Genomic DNA, 22,282 nt, shown 5'->3' on the forward strand with positions numbered 1-22,282 from the left:
ACATCCAAAAGACAAGCAATGGATTTCACTCAGATCGGGGAGGAGGGACACCTCGTTGCCTTGCACCTCAATAAGCCACACAGCTCCAGTAAATCAGAATATATCTTGTGAAACGAAAAAAAACCCCCAAAATGGAAGAAAGAGCACAGACTGTCATCAATTATTACAGGAGTCCCAGGGAAGCAGGTTAGGCGAGAATTTAGCCCACCTCTTTCTGTGGAGAAAGCAATGATGGTGCATTAATGCTACATCTGTCATAACCACGAGGGATGCCGACTGCAAAGTGCTGAATGTCCCCTTATAAAATGATGGAAAACTTGCAGGGTTGGAGGGAAAAAACAGTGAAAAGAAAGATGGAAAAACCGGAGCGGATGACCAACCTCACAGTCCAGCGAGAGATGTTCCCATCCGTTGCTGGTGTCCTGACAGACTGCAATTTGTCATGTACACTGAAGTCAATCCATCCTACACACAGTTTCTGGTTCTTCCTGGTGAACAGAGGAACTAGGCTATGCACGAATCCCGCTCTGGAGAAAGAGTAATGCCGCGTAGCTCCGTATTATTTCCTGGAAGCTGACAAAAGGGGTCGATGCTAATAACTGTCAGTGCGTGCATATAAACAGTTGTTGGGTTTGGTTTTTTTATTCTTTTGTGGTTGGTTTTTTTTTTTCTTAAATAGAAAGAGCATTATTCATGAGGTCCTCTACTGACGATCACAAGTGAGTCGGAGAAGCGAGGGGTTTGACGGTGAAGGAAATCGTCTTTATTTGGGTCCCCCGCCCTTGCGTGCTACCTGACTTTCTGCAGCTCCTGTCTCAGCCAGGAGGGCAGGGGCTGCCCCAGCCTGTGCAGCAGCTTGGACAACTCCACGTTGTGGTCTCTGTAGTAGCTCGACAGAAACGCTCGAGACTGAGAAGGGTGAAAAAAAACCAACAACAGTCAAAGAAGGAAACCCACCCGACGGCAGATTTCGGCAGGTGCTCCCACCTGGGAGCTATGCGCTGCTCCCAGAGAGGGGCTCTTAAGAGGGGGCAATTAATCTCCTGTCATTCAAAGCTCATTAAAAGTTTCTGATTTTTAAAAATATCAAGCCAGTGAAAATACAAAAAAAAAAAAAAAAAAAGGGGCATTTATTTTAGGAGTCAAGCACCGTGTCAACATTAAAAAACGTTAACTTAAATCTCCAAAAAGCCCTTACCTCTTGGTCCATTGGTGGGTATTTTCGACCTTTGCTTTTTCCCAGGCACTTTGTTTTCCCTCCTTCCAATAACTGGCACCAAAAGCCTTTCTGAGGGTCAAACCTATAGAGGATTATATTTTTTGAAAGACCTCACTACACAAGAATCTCCCAGCAAATAAGACATCAGTGTTAGCCAACAATTGTTGCTGCACACATCGCTCTAGATGACTGAAATACTGACGACAGAGTGGGAAACAGCTTTCTTCTCTTGTGAAAGCTCTGGGAATTTATTTTTTCCACAAATTTGGCTTGGGAGTTGCTCAAGGCAAGAAGTTTTTCACATTGTGCTTTACCTACGGTAGCTAATTTTTATTCTACTTGTCCAGCATATAGGGCACAAGTTTTTAAGCATTGATCTATAGGATGCCAGTCAAGTTCCTGAGCCTCAGTCTCAAGGATCTTACACAGCTCCACTCTAGACTGTGACTCATATTTTATCGTCTGGTTTTGGTCAGAGATTTTATTCATGTCAGACTGCTCCTTATATCCCTGTGCGATGCTAATGTTTTGATCAGCTGACACTTGAACAATGAAAGTTTTGTTGAAAAAATCTCTAATCAGCTCTTTTTCCTGGAATTAGATGTGCTATATTTTCAAAGACATTATCAGCTGCGCTCAAGGAGAGCTCTCCGTATGGTCAGTCGGAGCTGATGCTATTGTAGGTCAGCACGGTCGAGGTGAGAGGGGTTAAAAAGGACAAGGGGATCTGTTTGCTGAGTTCAGCAGGCATAGTCTCAATCCCTAAATCTATTCATACAGAAAAGTGTGTGATTGTTGCATGACTACGAAACGATGAGAAATATAATATTGAAATGTTTTGTGTTGATTTTTGAGTGAAGTAAGCAGCGTTCAGGTCTACTGAAAGAACTGTTGGTTGGTGATAATTTAACTGCACCTGAGAAGTTGGTAGTTCCTTATCATTATATCTAAATATCATTTTCATTCCAAAGATGGCATTGTGGCATAAACACTGCCTTAGCAGTCTTATCTGAAATATGCAATTCGATTTTGATGTCTAAAATTCAAAGATGTAGGAATTTTAGATTAAGGCTTTAAAAGACGTACTCACTAAGGAATGAACAACACGCAGTGTTAAGTTTTGAATTTATTGCTATGGGACTTGCAGCATGCATAAAACATTGAAAAGGTTCACATTTCTGCTATTCAGCAGATGTTTGAAAAGGATGAAGTATAATTGGCTGGAACACAGAGTTAATTAGTTACAGACTACCTTTTTGCCCTGGGTCTATCCGTACGACACGGGTGCACCTGCAATTTGCTGCTCTACATAAGTGAACTAATTTCTGGAGAAGGGTGAACCTTCTTCACGTTTTCTTCTTGCCCAGACTATTATTGCAGGCCTGACCCTTGTTTCCCAAATTGTCTCAGTAGCTGAGTCAATTAAAAATAAATAAATCATTGATTAAATGGATATATCGATGATAGATTCATTTCTACTTCGGTCTCTTCCATCTGCTTGTTGCACGGTGAAGTACTTTAGCTCGCTTGCACTAATTTCCCAGGAGAAGCAGCAATATAGTAAGCTGGGTAAAAGGAAAACTGCGAAACTATGCCCCAAACAATATTTCTGCCTCAGAAGGAGGATATTGAACATTATTAAGAGAATGCACAAATTTGGGTAGGGGAAAAGAGTAGTAGTAGTTCAGCTCGAGCTGAATTCAACCCACTGCGTTCAGGTATTACGAAACTCTCAGGACTCCTGAAAATGTAATTGGGCACAGTGGAAGTATTTATTTACAAATAAAGATAGCTCTAAGGCTAAAGTTACAGGTGAGCTTTTTAAAGCAGTCAGCAGAAACCTCTCCTCCAGGCCTGGTTATCTTTTCTTCCCCTGCAGAGTAAGCCTGTGGGAGACGGAGGGTTGAACCTGGAAACCCGTATGCCCACCCCACCTCTCGGGAAGTCGGTACCCGATGCTAGAGGCAGGGAGGGTGCCTGCGGGGGCAGGGCTAAGCAATGCCACCATGAGGATCTTTCTCTTATTCTCTGACAAAATGTAGCAGCACGCCAAGAAAAAACATTTACTTAAGCGCGCTCCCCTAATCCTGTCGTTTCCTTTTCCTCCTGCTGTTCACAGGAGGGAAAACAAGGGAAATCTCCCCTGTGAGGCTCGATGTGAAGCTGCCTCTGTGGGCAGAGCATGGTGCGATGAGCCGGGCTGGAGGAAGCGGCATTTTGGCTGCCCTTTGCCAAAGCCAAGCTCTGTCCTGCCTCTCTCCTTTGCTGCCTGCTGAGACAACCGAAGGAAGAAGGGAACCACCAGCCCACGCTACCCCAGACCGTGAGTCATCTGAGGGTGTCAGACATGAAATACATTTTCCTAGCAGTCAGTGGAGCTTCGGTAGGGCCATCCTGTGGTGAAAAGGAAAGGTCTTTTGTAACTTCAGTCTCAGGTGTCCTAGGTTTCTGTTCATTAAGTTCAGATACTTAAAAAATTTAAGCCCTTTGTCACGCCCCGTGAAAATGAGAGGGTGGGGGAGAGGTGGGAAACATCTCTTCAGTGCTGTAGTGGAAACTTCATGAAGTCTCCCCCTGCTAGCACTTTGTGCGGGGAGTCCAGTGTCTTTCTCTTGATGGCATTACATGTAAAAGCCTTGCAACATTAGTTGATTTTCTCCCTTTGTTTTCACTACTGTAATAAAAAGTCCAGGTCATAGAATCATAGAATGGTTTGGGTTGGAAGGGACCTTTAAAGGCCATCTAGTCCAACCTGCAGGGACATCTTCCACTAGATCAGGTTGCTCAGAGCCTTGTCGTAAAAAATGTCTTCCTTATATCTAGTCTCAATCTAGGTCCTCTTTAGCAGCACGTGTAAGAAGCAATGATCTAGTCTCAGCTGTGGCTCTTGCAAACCTGGCGTGATGTGCACTTCTCTCCAGGTGCCCGAGCCCTGCCGCTGTCTCCCCTCTGCTCTCTTCCCATGGCTCTAATTAGTACCTTCCTTCTGCCTGGGTTGATTTTACTCTCCTATAAGACGTTCACGTAATTACTCAGGGTGATGAACTTGCTGCTCACTAGTGTTTGCAGGACTGGGGCCTTAGGCTGGTTTGTGACAACTTTAAAAATGTGTGGTATACAGTTATTAGGCAGTAATGACTAGGAACGATCCTATGCCATCTTTTTTACTTTGACAGTCCTACCATAAAGCAACTACATTGTTTAATGCATTTTTCTCTTCCATCCTAAGTCCATACAGAAGTCTGCGCTTCCACAGCACATTTGCATTCTTGATGCCTCTAAACAGTGATTGCATAATTTTATAGATCTGTTTACAATCCATTTTTCCTGTCCAAACAAATATGAGAGGCCAGATTTTTTCCTGGTGTGTAACTCCACTGACTTTAATTTAGTTACAGAAAGGAAGATATATGTATGTGGGTGTGTATTTTTAAAAACCTAGCAGAAGGCACTGCAGATGTGCGGCAGCCGTTGCTCAAACATCAGCGTTCAGCTGTGTATTCAAAATCCTCCTCCATTTCATCCGCTTCAGAAATGAATGACTTAAAAAGTTACATTCTGGAATCCAAAGTTTTTCTCCTAGAAAAAGATTTTGGCAGAGCAACATTCTTAAGACCCAAAGAACAAGAAGTGCTCAACTCTCACTTTATACCTATTATATAAATAACCATAACCATCCCAGCAGAGGGAAACATTAAACGATAATCATAAGCAGAGAGGCGGCAGCGTAGGGTAGATGGAAAGGCTGTGGTCTCATTTTCCCGCAGTTCTCCTGGTACCAGCCTGCAGGAAGGTGAGGCGCAGGCTTTTCTACTTCCCACCCCACATGCAGGCTCGTGCTCTCCGCTTGTGCGCTGACTTGGAAAAACCTCCACTGCAGTGCTGGGCTTCTCAGCCCATGGGTGTCCGGGGCTCTCCCAGCCCAGCGCTTCGGGCTGTAAGGAGATGATGCTCCTCATACGGAGCGGCTCAGTGCAAAAGCTTCTTACAATTTTCTGCCGGACTAAGAGGGAAGAGAGAAATTCAGCCCACTCCTGCCCCTGCAGAGACTCTGCCTTCCTGCGGGGAATGTCAAAGAGAGAGTGCCATGCAGGCCGTTAATCCCCTTTCGTGGGGAAAAGCCTCACCCTCCGGGTAGCAAGGATGAGAAATGTGATCAGGGCTCATCACAGCTGCCTTTGCTAGATCCAAACCAAAGGCTGTGGGAAGTCAATCACAGGTCTTTCCCTAAGGTCAGGGGGCCTTGATTTGGGCTCCTGCGGTTTTGGCACTGACACCCCAGGCCATGAACAGTTAGGCTGAGGGTTTTGTGCGTCATAGGCAAATACAAGCTTCTCTCCACGCTCCAGGTGCTGCGCTTGAGCAGTTCCAAGTTAGGGAGCTACTACTACTAGCTTATAATTTGATCAAACTTTACGTGTGCCAACTAAATTCTTCTGTGCCATGTGTCTGGCTACTACCAGGTAAAAGGTTGGCAAAATTGGCTCAACTATACATGAAAATGGGATTAGGGAATGATATATTTGGTCCGTGTTAAAAGCGAACAAAGAAACCATGCCATCAGATGAATCTTATCATACTGAGTGCTTCTAACCCAGTCTGTCATTATGCTCCTATAAAAACTTGATAAAAATGTTTAAGCCAAACTTTCCACACCTGACACTAAGTGGTCTTCAGCTTCTGGAGACTGTTACAAGGTTCAACAGTCTGAGTGTAAATGTTTCTGAGCTCTTACATGCACAACTGACATCAACTGAACGTACATTTTTGAAAGCAAAACTAGGTACCCTGAGAAAACAAGTCCTGGGCATCTCCGATCAAACACTCAAACTTAGCAGACATTTTTACGTGAATCTGGGCCTTTGTTCTGCATCTAATACAAAATACTGAGCAGTCATTTGTTCTGTATGTTGTGCAAAGTAGAGTTTGCATGTGCAAATGTATGCAATCACGCAAGTAAACTCTGTAATGTAATATACGTATCCAAGTTAAGGGAAAACTGGATGGGTGTTAAACATGACTTTAAGAGATCCCCAAGCTTTGCATAATCATCATTGTTGTAAAGTGGTTTTTGTTTGTTTGTAACTAATGATAAAGTCGTCTTGGTAGGAGGGGACGTACACTGTAATCCCATAGGGCAGATAATAAAGGAACAGACTCACGTTAGAGCTTCAGAGTAATTATAGTGAGGAGAAACTCCAAGAAACTTCTGCACTTCATCCATCACAGTAGCAGGGTCACTTCTTAGCTGCTGTCCATCAATAATAAGCAACTGTAGGGGTAAATATGCTAGTAATTTAGAAACAGGACGAAGGTTAACGAAAGGATGACATTATTTCCCTTCTGTGACAACATGGATTTAAATTAGCATGTGACTTTGTACAGTGCTAATAACAATCATATGGATGAACTTCTTTTTAGATTTACTTTTTACTTTTACTGTGTTGAATTTGTATAGGTGGGCACCTTGTAACTCTGTGTGTGCACATTGTTCAAATGCAAGAGTTAAAAATCACAGGCCAGAGAATTCTGAGAAAAAGAGATAAGGAAGGAGTGTAAAAATATTGTTGAGCTTTACAATGTGTCCATAGAAAATCTGGCATGGAATAAGAAAAATAACAAAAAGCTCATATATACCTGAGAATTAAATGTTCAGAAACTATACAGTTACACATTCTAAGGTGACATTGTGGCAATTTATTCAAAACTTACCCCCAGCCTATCAGCCGTATAGGCTTGCAAAATTGTTAGCAAAGGGGTTTTTTTGTTTTGTTTTTAATTAAAGATTGATGTGATATAAAGGTACATTGACCTCCACAAGCAAATGTTAAGACAATGTATCAAAAGTCTATTGGGGTACCAAGCAGTATTACTAATAACTATTCTGGGCAGATGTGCTTTATATTTATTGTGAAGGCTTATTATGAATTATTAAGTTTTTGAGTGCACAGGCCAAGTGAATACACATTATTGAGTGCCCATTAGTAAGCACTGTGAGTGCACTCTCTGTGTGCACCTTATTAAAAATGAGTGCATTTTGTTGTCTATCTTGTAAAATTAATCACTATAACTATGAAACACGAGTGGTTACCAGTTTTACAAGAAACATGTCAATGTGCCCCTGAATGTTTAATAGGAGGGCTGCACTTGCTCTTCGCTATGGCAAGAGAGGGAGACAAATCTTCCTGAGAGGGGGCAGCAGCCCCGGGCAAGGGTAGCGAATGAGCACAGGTAACGGGGCACGGGATGTTCGGTACCCTTTGCATGCTCCAAATTTGCCAAGACAGCCCCTCCTCCTTCGGAGGAGTAAGCTGGGACGTGGCGGCCAATGAGGAGACGTGCCCTGTTTGCTCCTAGGGCCATACTGCCTGGGGACGGCCCTTGCTGCAAGCTCAGCGGCGTTAGGCAGTACTCCTTCCCCATTTGTGAAAGAGTAGAAAGGCCAGAGATGAAAGAAGAAAGTAAATGACTGAGACTTTCTCCTGTCTGCTGGAAATGGGATTGTCCTGCTTCTCCTCTTTGTAGTACAGCGGAGACTGTATAAGAGGAAAAGTGAGGACTGCAAAAAGACAGAGCTTCTATTTCTTTTTGGTTTTCCACGTCCCTGACTAAATAGGCAGCACTCAGTTCTGCCTCCTTTCAGCAAAATTCTATCCCACATAGAGCAGTCTCTGGAGATACTTGTTCATTATGCTTGCTCATTAAATACCCTTTTACAACCTTTTCTTGCAGTAGGTAGGCCAATGAACCGAGCTATGCACCATGTCCACAGGTAGAGAGTGCCCATGCATATATTTTGTAGTACTAAAATGTTTGCTTTAGGTTTATATCTGTAAGCAATTTTTTTTAGTAATGGGAATATTCTTTAGCTCTATGTGTTTACATAAAATTTTCATGGCAAAGATCATAAAAGACAATTCTTGTCTTAAAAAAGAAAACAGCTGAAGGAAGATGGGTCAAAAGAAGGAATTTCTGCTCGAACACTGAGAAAGGCTAATTCCATATCAGGATCAAACAAATGTGAAATGTGCTATGAAAGGGGGTGAGTGGGAAGCAGAATGAAATTTCTTTTTACAAAAAGCCCTTGCATTTTCTAAACAAATTTGTCAAACCTTCCCACAACGTCTCATGCTGCAGCTGCTTGTTTCTTGGGACCCAGAAGCCTTGACAACCTTGGCTGATCCTGGAAGGAAACCCCAAAGTCCTCCATCAAGCCCACGTGGGCACAGTTCATAGGATTTTCCTCTTGCATCTTTTCCATCAGAAGACAGAAAAATCAACACACTTCTGCCAAATAACCTGATCTTGTCAAATCTGCATTCCCTAACAGCTAAGAGTTCCAGTGGGAAATATCCCATCATCTCTAATGATGAGGTCATACTCATTTTAGGACTTCCCAAAAGCTGTTGAGCTTGGTGAGACAACAGGTTGGAAATTACCTGTGAAGCAGGGTAATGGGTTAACCATCTTTTGATATGGACAGCATACCATCCGGGTGTCAGGCATCTCTTCTGGAGAGTCCTTATCTCCGAGGGCGCCCAATGGTTGGACGTAATGACTTCATAAAAATTGAATTTCAGGGCAGCGGGGTCCTCGTGGGATCGCTGATGCTACACAGGAGATATTTAGACACATATCACAAGGGTGCTGTAGATTAAGCCATAAGCCTCCTGAGGGCTGTCAGGAGGGCTGCGCTGGCACAGCCAGCCCAGCTGCAGCCCGCAGCAGCCCCTCGGCTCCCCGCCAGTGCCACTTCTGCCGGGTAGGAGCAGCGCGGGCAAGGAAGCAGGATGGGGCCACCGTTCAGTCAAGGGTCCTCCTGGGGCAAGTGGGAGGGGAGCTGAGGAGCCAATTCTGCCAAAGTAGGCACAATTTTTTTTATTGTTTTGCATCTTGCATCGGCAGTTGTAAAGGTGCAAATGAGATATTAAAAAGGGTGCAAACTGCAGCCCTAGGCCATGTTTTATTCCTTGCAGAACTTGTAACAACAGTATCAGAAATTGTGTATTTTCTGCTTCTTGCAACATTAGTAATTTGTGTCTGTTTTAACACTGCTTTTAGTATTTCCTTTATCTGTATGACCACACCATGTTTTACATGCTTTTACATGCTTAAACATCTCTTTAAAAAATAGTGTTTTTTAAGTAGTGCAGGCTTTTTTATGGAAAAGTGTGAGCTCAGTAAAAGGCAAGAAAGAGCATCCTAACGTTTCCTAAGAAAAACAACAGGCTTTCTTGTGTTTCCAAGGAGAGGAAAAAAAACCCAAACCAACTCTCCAGCCACAGCTCTTTTTAACTCTTTGGAAACTTTAGAAGACACTGCCTACATTTGTACACCACTGCATATTGCTCAGCTTACACGCTGGAGGATGGGACGAGGTACCAGATTCTCAGCACCAAGAGCTCTGATTTTCTAGCTAGGCTATGCTCATTTTCCCCCGAGTATGTCCCTGAGCAAGGAGCACTGCTTTTCCTCTATGCAGTGTCAGCCGTAATTGAGATTAAACTGTTTGTTTACAGCTGCTGGCAGCTCTGTGCTGAGAAGTTTCATCATTTATGACACTGGTGTCACAGGTGCCAACTGCAAAAGCTGGCATTCAGCATCCTTCCACTTCTACACGGTGCAAATACTTTGCAATAAATCCCATTCTTGCTCAAGGACACAAATTCTGATGTTGGCCATCATCCCCTGCCATTGATTTCACTGTCCATTTCTGGAAGGCAAGGTTCGTACCTGGTACCAGGAATACGCCCGATCGGATGGGTCGATGAGGATGGTGATGATCTTGGCCTTGGGGATGAGGGAAGCAGCTCGCTTAGGAGCTTCCTCAGAATGGAAATAGTTGGCACTTTTCTCAAAGAGGAGGTTGGTGGTGATGTTGGAAGGAGTGGGGAAGAAATCCATGTACCTGGGAGGTGAAGAAACTCATTAGAATTTGCAGTTTCACAAAAGGGTCATATCCTGTGCTATTTCGTGGTAGGTGAAAAGGTGAAGAATTTTCAGACATAGTTTCTCAAGAAGCAAAATTTAATTTCTCAGCTCACTCCAGAACTGGAATAGGGGGAACACATCTTGGCTTTTACATGGTGCTGGTAGTAGCTAAAGCCTCTGTGAAGTCAGGTAATTAGGTTTTTCCTTTGATGGACGGGATTTTTGCTAATAAGTTCAATGTCAAAGAGATATCTTTCACCAGTTTGGAGTGAGTAAAGTTTTAGCTGCAGAAGAAAATGGGAGAAGTTTCAAAACGTCAACCATTTAACTTTAACAATGTTGAAATATTTCATTTTGGAACTGACAAATCTTTTCTTTTAGATGTTTTCAGAATGCAAGTTTTGAATTTTGGCTTTGAATGGTCTTTTCCACTTAAAATTGATTGGAAGTAAAAGTAAGTAAAACAGAAGGTTCAACTAAAAGGGTGAAGAATTTGAACGAAGCAAAAGGTGAAATTGTTTTGTAGGCATTTGGTCCCTTTAGTTTTGCTGAGAACTCTGGGAACTTCCAGTTTTGGTGGGACTAATTGTTTTCCGTGTCCTTTCTATGGAAACAAAGTATGCGGGCCCTCAACCCTGCACACAGGGCCCTGCTGATGTTTGAACCTGCAGGCCAGTTTCGGTGAAGCGTGGCAGAAGAGCTCTCCGAGAGGCCAGCCTCTTCCTCTACGTGTTGTGCGAAGGGCTGCAGAGGAGAGACCCCCCCATCACCGCTCCTTCTTCTCCGAGGGTGTTACACCATTACTCTACGCTAGCCATGGGTGGTATCTTTCTTTATGCAGTATGGAAAAACAATTTCCAAGCATTTCTATCCCTTTATTTTACGTGACACCTTGAACTGAGAAGGTGGTCTTGTAGTTGCGGGGACAGCCTGCTTTTATCAGTCAGCCTTGTTTTCTCCGCATGCTCTCCATGTAGTGCGCGGGCGAGGAAAACCGCACAAGATTCATCTGTTTCTGTGTAGTGTGATGTTTACCTTATATTTCAGTTTTCACATAAGGATGAGAACTGCTGTTGCTTGTGGAAATGAAAGCCTTACACAAATGCTTTTCTTAAGCAAGAATAGTAAAAGCAACATTTAAAATTGTGATAGGAATACCAGTGGAAATGTTTTGGTTTTTTTCTCATGAAGAGATGAATCGAATCATGATTCAGCTTCATGACAAGCTGCTTTTGAAGAAAGAGCATAATTCAGTATAGATACAGTTATGAAAAAACAGATGCTATTCAGCATGAAGACAGACATCATAACTGAGATGGCTATTGTATTCACTTGAGAAAAGAGTAAGAAAATTGTTACTGTAATATCTAAACAAAATGAAGGACTTGATTAAACGTCCCATCATTACAAATTAGTCTCTTTCTGTCTGATAATGCCAAGCATAACAAATTCATCCAGTAATTATGTCGATGTCATGCATGCTTCTGTAATTATTCCATTGTGATTTACCATATATTAATAATGAACATTTATTTTTTGTTATTTTTCTTACCAGTCAACTCCCTTGTGATAGTTGTTTCCATTGAAGAACTGAACTTCTTCAAAAGTTTTTGGACTAGGGAGATTACTGATAATGGAAGGATGCATCAGAAGAAATAAATAAAGCGCTGTTGTTCCTACAACAACAAAAAGAGATGCCATTAGGAAACAGGAAAAAAACCACCTTTGACTTTATTCATTCAAGAAAGTACTTTAAATCAATGCAAGCTGAGATATACAGGAAAATTAGATTACCTTTAATAAGAATGGTGCCTATTGATGAAAGGCCTATGTAGGCACAAGGGGCTTTCAGAGGGATGGGGGAATACCTGCAGACTTCTCTGCTCATCAAACTTCTCCCATTTCCAAACTCTGAATTCTGCTCTCTGATGCAAGCACGATATTGCTGATGATGACATTGCTTGCTTGACTCTGTATTTAACCAGTGAGGGAATTTGGCCTGAACACGTTTGCTTTCAAACTATTTATGTTGCACAAAATTTTTCAAAAGCACTAATTGTGGGATTATGCTTTTGTTGCTCCCACAATGGCACTTTCATCTTCTGTGCATTTTTCCTGAGAGTCTGCTATTGAGGAATAAATTGTCTATTTCAATGCTAACAAACCTGTGTGCAGTAAATATGCTTTAACACCCCAGTAACAGTACCTTTTCGTTATTTGTTTGACAAAATCAATGTGAAATGGTATATAGTGGTAAGCAAAATTTTGGAGAATGTGTCTTTGAACTTGCTCTTCAATTACTTCTTGCTATGCAAGCTATCACTGAACTATGAATCAAGACCTTCTGTCTCTTTATCACTGTTGCAGGTTTTCTATATGATCTTGGATTAATCATTTATTTCCCTGCCTCACTTTCTGTAATATGTCCACAACAGTAATTCTGGGAGAGGGAATATGTGGCTTAATTCAGCTAATGCCGTGAGAGCCTCAGAGGCCTGCAAGGTGGTAAATACATTTATTGTCAATTAGGGTCTCAAACGATGTTGAAATAATTTGTCAAAGAACTTAACAGCAATCTTAACATAGGGCAGCCTGACAGCATGGGTTTTTTATGGTGAATGAATGCAATTTTACTATACAAACAGTTGTCCCTTTCTGTTGGCAGTGAAGGAATCCCGAACCCCGTAGGGACGGGGAGTGCACCATCTCTATAGCAGGGAGTTGGCTTCAGTTTACAGGACACAAATACACAGATAGAAAACTGCAGGGCTAGCTTTGGATACAAATTCATTATTTCTTACCTGTTTTCTGGGGTCCTATCACAAGAAATTTGGGTAGGTGGTCACAAGTTTTGTCTCTGGACCAAATATCCCTGTGTCGTTTATCATCACACGGATTCTGAAGAAGAAAAGGCGGTTGTGTGCATCACGCTGGGGGTATCCTACGTGTGTGCATGCACGTGAGTCTTTGCAGGATCTAAATGTTATGCACTAATGCCAGAGCCTTACACTAAGTAGTAAAATCCCACATTTCCTCATAGGAGTTCTTGACAGATACCGAGCACTGGTATGGCTCCCTGGAAGCATTGAGGTACACAGGGACCGAACTCCTGGGTATCCTTTAGGACAAGTCCTTCCAGGGTTCCCAGTGAAGTCAGTAGTGCTACACAGTTGTGCAAATCCTGGAGGGATTGGTGTCAAAATCCACACCCTGTGAGACTACTGCATTTCCTTCTCTCCGTGAGTCAGGCTCATTTAATAAACTCAGAGTCCATGGTTACGTAGGTAGGCACGTATGTGGTCCTTTGACTAAAGTTCGATGTGTATATAATGGTTTTGCATGACTGAGGATTAAGTTCAGTCATTAGAAAAAATTGAAAAGAAAAAGAAGAAAAAAAAGATTAAAACATTGATTTAATCAAGTTTTCATTTGAGGTTAAAATGGAAGCCTCTGTTAGAATAGCTTCAAGGCATTACTTTCTTTGGTGACAAAATGGTTTCAGATGCATAGGACTTAGTGCCAATTTTAATTTACATAAGAACCAAAAAGGAAGGACAAAATAGAAATATCCTTATCTTTCTACTACCTAGGAATGCAAAATAAAAAGACCCTACGGAAAAGGTTAGGATTGACTGCTCTTTAAAGCAGTTATCATATAGATACTACTTTTGCATAGTATTGGCTGGTAATAGAAGATACGGTTTGCTAGTGAATAAAGTTAACAAAATATAATGGAGAAAATCATTAACTGATGTGAATCACTGCAGCTCCACTAAACTCAATGGCAATATTATAGATCTATACTTCTTTTGCATCTGCGACAAAAATAATAGGGAAATTTTCTGATCCTTTTTGCCCATGTAAGCCTGAAATAACTGCACAGATCTCCGCGGTGTCACTCTGGATTTATGCCCGCGTAGCTAAAAGCACAGCGTGGCGCATCATATTCTGAATAAGAGAAGAGCCAGATATGTGTAACAATGATTAGGAAATTATAGTGTTGAGATTACAAGCAGCACTATTGTGCATTTGAAGCAAGAGACAGAAAACAGCCCGTCTGTGCAGAAACCCTTTTCCATTCTTAAAATAGCTGCCCGTTCTGTGCGTACTGTGCTGACCCCTCCCGCCCTCCCTTTTCCTCGCTGTTTCACGGAAGGGGGTTCGGATGGGGGGAGATCCTCCTTGTAGATCCAACATTAGTGATTCCCCGTCAAGGGGTGCAATGAATCTGCTTCGTTTGCCTTGAGATAGCTCTCGCTACCAGCTGGCTGCGGGCGTCTTACCGATAGCGCAGCACAATTACTTAACACGACGCGATGCCTCAGCAAAACTACAGCCAGGAGGGATGGGAAGGGAAGCTTCCTCTCACACTAATGGCAATTAGGTGCTTTTAGGACGCCTGATTTGGGTGAGTGGAGGCTAATCCATTTCTAGTCAAAAGCAGTGGTCTCTCAAGAAAATAATCTACAAAGGCATGCAGGAAGAAATAATGTATCTGAATGTGAAGTGGGATTTTTATTTTTATTTTGTTTTTACAGGAGAAGAGTCTTATTTCAACAAGCCGATGGTAATTGGAGGAGGGAGAGGATGGGACATTACCTGCCAAAGGGGGTCCATCTGCTCCGGGAAGAGCTCAAAGTACTTCTGAGCCAGCTGAACCGGGGGCAGCGTCTGTAGTTTCAGGTTAGTCGAGCTCTTGACAAAGTTGGCCAGGTTCGCAAAGGTGTATAACCCCAGGCGGTCGTTCCCGTAATTAGACAAATGGGTCATGAAGATGCTGATCTGGGAGGCAAGAGAAACCTTTCAGTCACAGGACATCAGGAGATGGCAGTGTCTGGCTGGAAGGGCAGGCACCGGGGCTCCCGAGAGCTTTGCCGAACCTTCTCTCCCCCACCCAAAACCACAAGAAAATGATGAAAATTTTAAACTAGTCGCAGTTCCTCGCCTCTCTGCGAGGGTCAAATCTCCAAACTTGTCACGCACACGCCATTTCTTTAAAATCCCCTATCTGAAGGGCTGTATCACTCACGGGATCCCCATGGACTGGCATTCAAGAGATGCTTTCAGAGATATTTTTTTTTTATTCTTCTGTTTTGACTTCTTTTTACAAACAACAGAAAAAATTGTTTCTTGCACGCTTCCTGTTTACTTCACCGTTCCTCACCCCTGGGCAGGCGTCCGGGAGGCACTGGCGTACGTGACCCTGCGGTTAGAAGTCCCCAGCACCCTGGCATGTCCGAGGGAGCCAGCTCTCCGCTCCTTGGACGTGTAGGCAAAGCTTAATTTCAGGGCTGCTATTTATGGAATTAACTTGAAAATCTGACTAATATGCTGTCTCCTCTGAATGCAGGGTTGGCTATTTTCTTTAAAATGGCATGGCTGTAAGTAGGTGAATAAGTTCTGAAATACAAAAATGTCAAGGCTTGGTGAATGATGATATCTCAGTTAAATATCACTGTCATTGTTTTCTCCTTAGAGCCAATATAACTTCTGCATTTTTATCAGCCTTACTATGGTTCTCTTCTACCTGGCCACTGCTTTGTAGATCTCACAACTTCTTTCAGAGGGATAAATAGAATTTGTAAGAATAATGTGAAGAATATATTTCCTAGTATTTTCTTTATACGAGGTGATCAAACTCAGCTGCAAAGCAGCTGCAAAGGCCTGGTTTATCTCTAGATTGTCATTATTTAGTTTTATGAAGATGCTATCAGAGTGAATGCTGTTACTTGACTGTTTTACTCAATACATTGGCCTCAGATAGGATGTGCAATGGCAGTGGAATTTAATTACACTGTTATCAAGAAATCACATCATAGTGCTAACTGAACAGTGTATATTTTTCTTCTTTTTCAACACCTTCTCTGAAGCTGACAATCAATAATATGCAGCAGATTGCAAAAAGTACAGATTAACTAACGTGACCGCAGCAATTAAACAGAACAGCAGGTCAGGCAGCGCACTTAATAATGGTATCATGCTTCAAGGAGGCCTTGACGTGAATTAAAAAATTAGAGGTATAATGTTAGTTACAGCAAATTCCAGAACATGGTGGTGGGAAGTTTAGCAGTTTGCTGTCCTGCCACAATGCAGGAAATTTCTGGAAAAGGAAAATAAAGCATCGGCTTTGCGAAGACCACAGACAGAGATCCATTCACTTTCAGGTTGGACTGGGTCAGAGAAGGGACACGGGCTCAGCACTCTGTCTCCGAGCCTTTTTGTGCCTGCTGACGGTTAGGTAGCTGGTTTGTCAAACCTCGCAAGGGCTTGGTGCCCGACGACTGGCATGAGCAATGGCCGGTCTGCTCAGCCACTTGTGTGACCTGCATCACCCAGCTAGGATGCAGGGCTGCAGGCAGGGGTGGGGTATAAGCCGTGCGTATTTTGGGGTCCGAAGCACCTGACTCTGGAGAGATTGGTCATCAACAGTGAAGACACCTGACGCACAGGTCAATTGCTTGCTTTGCAGATAGTTGTCCATGTCCAGGTGAGTCTCTTTTTGGATGATTAGGAATGGGCACCGACAGCTTATACACAGCTGTATGCAGGAAGTGGGGAGGGGGCTGCAGGGGGGTAGGCACCATGTGCATCTTCTTCCTTTGGGAGCTGCAGCAGGAGATTTGGATCTCTAGCATCCTGGGTGCATGTTCAGGTCAGTGAGCTGCTTTTCTTATCCCCTGTGTCTCAAGGAAAGCTGGATGTTGTTTGGGTGATGCCTTGCACAACCCTGGCCTGGGGACAATGTTTAGGCTGCAAGTCCTTTGAAGCTGAAGTGTACGCTAGATATGCTGGTCAAGGTGTATGGTGTCCTTGCTGGGGGTAGGCTGGGAAACCCGGTGGGCTGTCCTGGCACCCTGGCCCCTGAGTTAGAGCCCTGGGAACATGTGTCTCGGCTGGGTGGCAACCAGGCTCCCCAGCAGCAAAACTGGTGGGAAGTGCTGAGTCTAAAAACTTGGGGCCTTCACAACTAAAATGACTGCAACATGCCCAGGTGTTTCTCAGGAAGGTTATTGCTCCCTGGCTTGGTCCTGCTGGCTGTGAAGAGCTTTCCTAAGCAAACAGCTGCTATCACCTGAAGATGAAGTTTACCCTTTGTTACCTTGCTTTTCTGCAGTCCCAGGCTTGAGCTCTAGCAGAAGTACATACTGCTGACAGAAATACTGTGGCTGTAGCGCACTATGCTGTCCTGACTTTCAAAACAACCACAGAAGAAAAAGCCACAAGCTTTCCCCTTTCACCATCTTGCTCTGCCAGCCTGGCACTTCTTTAAGCATCAGCCCACAATGTTTAAAAAATTTCCATTAGTTTGTTAAATTATTGATAAGGCTTTTAGTACCTCTATGAGGTCAAGATGGATGGAACGTAGGAGAAAGTGTCCCTTATGGCCCATGTGCAGTGTGTTTGCACTGTGCCCACTTTATTCCACAAAAGGTAATTTATTCTTCACTTTTATTCTGTTCTGAGCCTCTGTTGAGCAAAGATTGGCAACTGTACAAGATCTCTTTTCTGTCGGCTTGACTTTGTGGATGCCAGTGCCAATGCGTTTTCTGACTGAAAGTGTTTGACGTGACTGGAGAGAACACTAAAATTGCCCTGAACTTTGTGCATGGCCATAATGTAGCACCCCAGAAATTTATAAGCAAGGTAATGAATCCTTCTCTTTGGGTTTCCAGTCTACTGACCTTCTCCCCCACCACCATTCCCTGCCCCCCCCGCCCCGTGCCAAAAAAAACACAAGCCCAACACAAACATATCTTTTCTAGTTTAGAGTTCAACTCAAAATGTGACAAGTGCTTCCTGCAAGCTATTTTAAAATGATGAAAAGGAAAACACTTATAGGAAATGTTGATAGAGAAGATCATCTCTCAAGTGTTTTTTTGATAAGCGCTAAAGGGTCTATCAATGACATTTAATATTGTTGCAGCAATTCAACATTATTGCTGCAAATAAAGTATGCAAGTAAATCTGCTTGCTCTTTTTGCCTTTTTTACACTTGAATTTGAACACGATATTTTTAAATGTAAAAGGGTACTTACAGGAGATGGGTATTAGCGTATTTTAAGAGTTTCATTAGGCTGCTGTCCAATCCAAAAGATCCAATAGATTACTCTTTATGGAGTCAAAAGATCTGGGATATCTCTCTTGGCTGCTTTTGCTTCACTGATCTTTTTTGAAGTGAAAAAACCCCAAATATGATGCATTATACACGGGATAAACCATTCTAATTTTTTTGCTGTCTATTTCCAAATCAGTTGAGACAAAAGGAGATGGGTATTAACTCTTCAAGTTTACAGCATGGATGGACACAAAAGTGTGTTTTCATGCCAATGCATCAATCCACAGAAAATGCAATAGTACAGAAATGTGCTGAGCTAGCATAATGCTGCTGCATGCCTTCAGGCTGGCGCTGGGATACACAGCGCTGTCGCACCGCTTTGCTGTGCTGTTTCGGTGGACACAAAAAGGCTTCAGAACCTTGAGGGCAAGAGTGAGGAAACCAGTGAAAACCAAGGACTGTCCACTCCCACAGTGTGTGCTCCGAGCAAAATTGGTGAATAAAAGAGAGCCTTGTTTTCATACTTTCTGTGACAAGAAGTAGGCTCCAGCACACAGACTGACACTAACCAGCAGGCAGCACTTCATCAAGGTAGGGATGATGCTTTTAGGAGGGAGGCAGGATGCCACTTTGCGCAACAGTGCGGTACAAAGGCAAAAAATTGTTTCAAATTCCTGAGGCTGGGGAAAGGGCTCTGGCTGCATTGCATTACCCTTAAGGTTAAACTAGTGTAAGCAATGTGGGTTACACAAACGTGCAGAGGCGGTGAGTAAAATCCCTTGCTGTCACTGTACAAGCTGTAGCCCACACGCTATGGGAAAGGAGGTCAGTTGTGTGTTACTTTGGCGCTGGTCATGTACCCCACTGGAGCCAGAACACGGATGCTTTGCAGGATGGCACTGTTCAAATGATGCTGTAGTTTGTACTGACGCAGTATCTCATTAGCTTTGGCAATTTACCTTTCCCTCTGTCCCCGTTGCTGTGATCGCTCACTTTGAGAGGCGCGAAGGGGAAAGAATGCTGAAGGTGTAGGTACGAAAACTTTCTTTTTTCTTTCTTCTCCCTTTCTGCCATCCATCCTCTGAGTGGCTCTCCAATATTGGGAATCAAATATTGGCTGATAGCTTTACGTTGATATTTGAAACTCTACCTACCCATCGATCTAGCACTTGCAATGAAAAATCCATTATAAAACATGGGTATAAATGTGCTCTACCTCATCCTCTCAGCCATTCAATAATTAAATAGGATCAATGTTCTCTTTTAGGTCCTTTCCCCCTGCTCATCCTTTGGCCCTGTCCCATTGCTGGAAAGCCCAGGAACAGATAGGTCTCGTGTGTGAATCCTGCTCTTCTAAGAGGAACTTGTTCACTGTCCTTAACAACTTTTCTCCTTGCTTCTGCACCTCTTAAATAAAATTTGCAAGAAGGGAGGAATTAATGCATGCAAAATAAACCGGGGTAGAGCTCAACCTTGTGCAAAACAAAAGACGTGTTAGGAAATATATGGTGCAGGCATCCTGTTCTTGTAGAAATGTGGTAACACATTTACTGCTCTTCTCTGCTCCTCCCTTGCGTGAATGTTTCCCAGAACAATGAATTTTGCTATTCCTTCTTTTTCCATTGTGCTCAGAAAATGCTGTAGAGTTGCTCCAGGAGCAAACTCTCATACTTGGATCTAGATGGCAGCATGTTGTATTTCTGAATGTGTAAATGGGGTGTCATGGCTGAGAAATGCAAAACTGTCAAGTGTCCATTTACTGATACCAAGTAGCTCTATGCTAGGCTGACCACAGAAATACCTCTTTCGGTTTCAAGTGTTTAAAGTATTTCAAATCCTGACAGCCTCCTATTATGGATTACAGACTTCTCTTGTACCTTATGAGCCAGAGCCCCATTCACTGATAATGAATCCCAGAACGCTCGGGCCCTTAATGCAGCTGTTTGTGCAGCAGCTGAAAAAGGAAGCCGGGAGTGAGATTTTTGTGTTGACAAAGCACTAATTTTAATAATGACGAATTGTTTCTCTAGAATTCAGCACTATTCATATTCATGACCCTTCTGCTACTGAAGCAAAATCACTTACATGCCTGAGAGTCGCTTTCTTTCGTTTACTGTATTTCCAGTCTGCACATCTTTTTATATTTTAGCATTCTTGACAGCATAATCAAATATTTTCCAAACATGATAGCTCTAAAGAAAGCAAGAAAGGCAGTGTTTGGAAAGAAACATTTTTGTCTTTGATTGAAGGGGCAACAAAAGCATTGAATGGCGTTTTATTTCCCATGCCCATATTCATTACAGTGTCTGTATTCCACCCAAAATGCTCCCGGCGATGGGAGGAGAAGCTGCTGTCTGTCAATGGTGGTACATGGCCTTGGGACAGCTATACAAATGCTCTAGTGTATCTATGTTGTTTTAACATTCCCTATTCAAAGAGCAAAATTGTTTCTCATTTACCCAGGAACGCTTTCTACTTTTCCATTATTTAGTTGGTATGATTAAATGAATTCTTTATTATTGACAGAAAAGCCCTGTCCGTTGTTCCTTTCCCTCTGAGAATAAAGTTGCTATGTTTGTTTTTTATTTTTATTTTCTAATATCTACCCAAGTCTCACTTCTAAAATAAATGCCAAATCATGACCAGATTCCAACACAGCAACTGTTTCACATATTATATACATTGATACCCCTGATGCATGGGGTCCTAGATGAAGAAAGCTAGTTAGGAGGTTCCACTCCATTAGGGTTTTTTTGAAGCCTGCAATTAAACGTAGGGTTTTTTTACTATTAGGGCATTTTTTCAGAGCCTGTGAAAAAATAACTGTTGATGACTTTATGTAATCGGTGCATAGCTGCATTAGGGTGGAAAAACTAAATGGATTTTTTTGTCTGATCATTTGTCATACTTGTATAAGTGATCAGCAGTACGTCTAATCGTGGACAAAGTTTAATGAATTCTGCACAAATGTGGTGCTACCAGTTACATCTGTGGGCCCCATGAAGTCTTTGCAGAAGTCTAGAGCAATTCAATCCTCCTGTTATAAGCAAATATTTTCATTTTTAAGTGAAATTCATGACACAGGAATTTCGTTTGTTGCCATCTGTGTTTTCTCATTGAAAAGACTTCCTTAGACTCCAAAAAAAAAAAATCATCTTTCAGTTCATATTGAAGATTAAATCCAACTTCAAATTACACAAATGAACCAGGTGAAAACTGATTTGGGTACTATTGTCTTAAGTCAGATTTGTACACCAACTGTTTCTGACAGAATAATAGAAGCATCATCAAAGATACAGCTTTGAAGTCTCAGATGGTTTTGGTCTTCAGTCTTCAAAGATGATCAAAGGAGCTTGTATAAGGAGATAGCTATCAATAATGCTTTTCCTTGATAGTATATGTTGCATGCTCCTTGTTAACCTCTATCAAGCAGCTACAAAATACAGGTTGAGGGTGTCAACCTCTTTAGCCATAATCCTCTGCAGATAAAAATCAGTTCAGCTTCAATTCTTTTGTGCCAATGAATAATGTGAGTATTCCTTGGCATCGGATTATGATACCAAATTGCATTCCACTTTAGCTGCATCTACAGAAAATCGTGAAGCTTTCTCTATTACTGCACTGAAATAATGATAGTTTTCCCTTACTGTTCTTAATGCTGCAAACATTGTCCTGACAGTACCGCCATCACAGCAGTAGAGCTGCCCTGAGCTGATGGGTGAATGACTACCACAGGCCAAAGTTAGTCCAAGGTCCTCTGCAGTGCCTTTGAGTGGTGTGCCATGGGCAGCACCGTCTAACAAGCCTTGTATTTATCACAGCATGGAAAAATGCAAAAATAATTCTGAACAATACACTGTGCCTCCCCTGTAAGTGTGGGTAAAGTACATTTTTTTGCTTTTTGGTCTGTGGTAGTGAAATGATGACAGCACTGATCATTTGGACTCCACGCTACAAGAAAGACACTGAGGTGCTGGAGTGTGTCCAAAGAGCAGTGGAGCTGGTCAAGGGTCTAGAGCACAAGTCCTGTGAGGAGCGGCTGAGGGAACTGGGCTTGTTTAGTCTGGAGGAGGCTG

The 22,282-nt window shown here is 42.6% G+C and overlaps 1 protein-coding gene across 1 annotated transcript in view; it reads right to left on the bottom strand.

Moving 5' to 3' along the window:
• Positions 1–325: 325 nt before the first annotated feature.
• Positions 326–22,282, bottom strand: part of LOC309404849 (bifunctional heparan sulfate N-deacetylase/N-sulfotransferase 4) — a gene marked incomplete at its 5' end in the record, with an annotated part of 83,009 nt that continues 61,052 nt past the window's right edge. Inside the window, 8 exons of the mRNA XM_081999471.1 lie at positions 326–909; positions 1,199–1,301; positions 6,382–6,491; positions 8,659–8,829; positions 9,953–10,127; positions 11,703–11,826; positions 12,952–13,048; positions 14,750–14,932. Of these exons, the coding sequence (XP_081855597.1) occupies positions 790–909; positions 1,199–1,301; positions 6,382–6,491; positions 8,659–8,829; positions 9,953–10,127; positions 11,703–11,826; positions 12,952–13,048; positions 14,750–14,932 (1,083 nt within the window). The 3' untranslated portion in view covers positions 326–789. The remainder of the gene's footprint in view (positions 910–1,198; positions 1,302–6,381; positions 6,492–8,658; positions 8,830–9,952; positions 10,128–11,702; positions 11,827–12,951; positions 13,049–14,749; positions 14,933–22,282) is intronic.

Source organism: Phaethon aethereus, assembly GCF_964289735.1.
Source record: "Phaethon aethereus genome assembly, chromosome: 4".
In the NCBI taxonomy this organism is placed as follows: Eukaryota; Metazoa; Chordata; class Aves; order Phaethontiformes; family Phaethontidae; genus Phaethon; species Phaethon aethereus.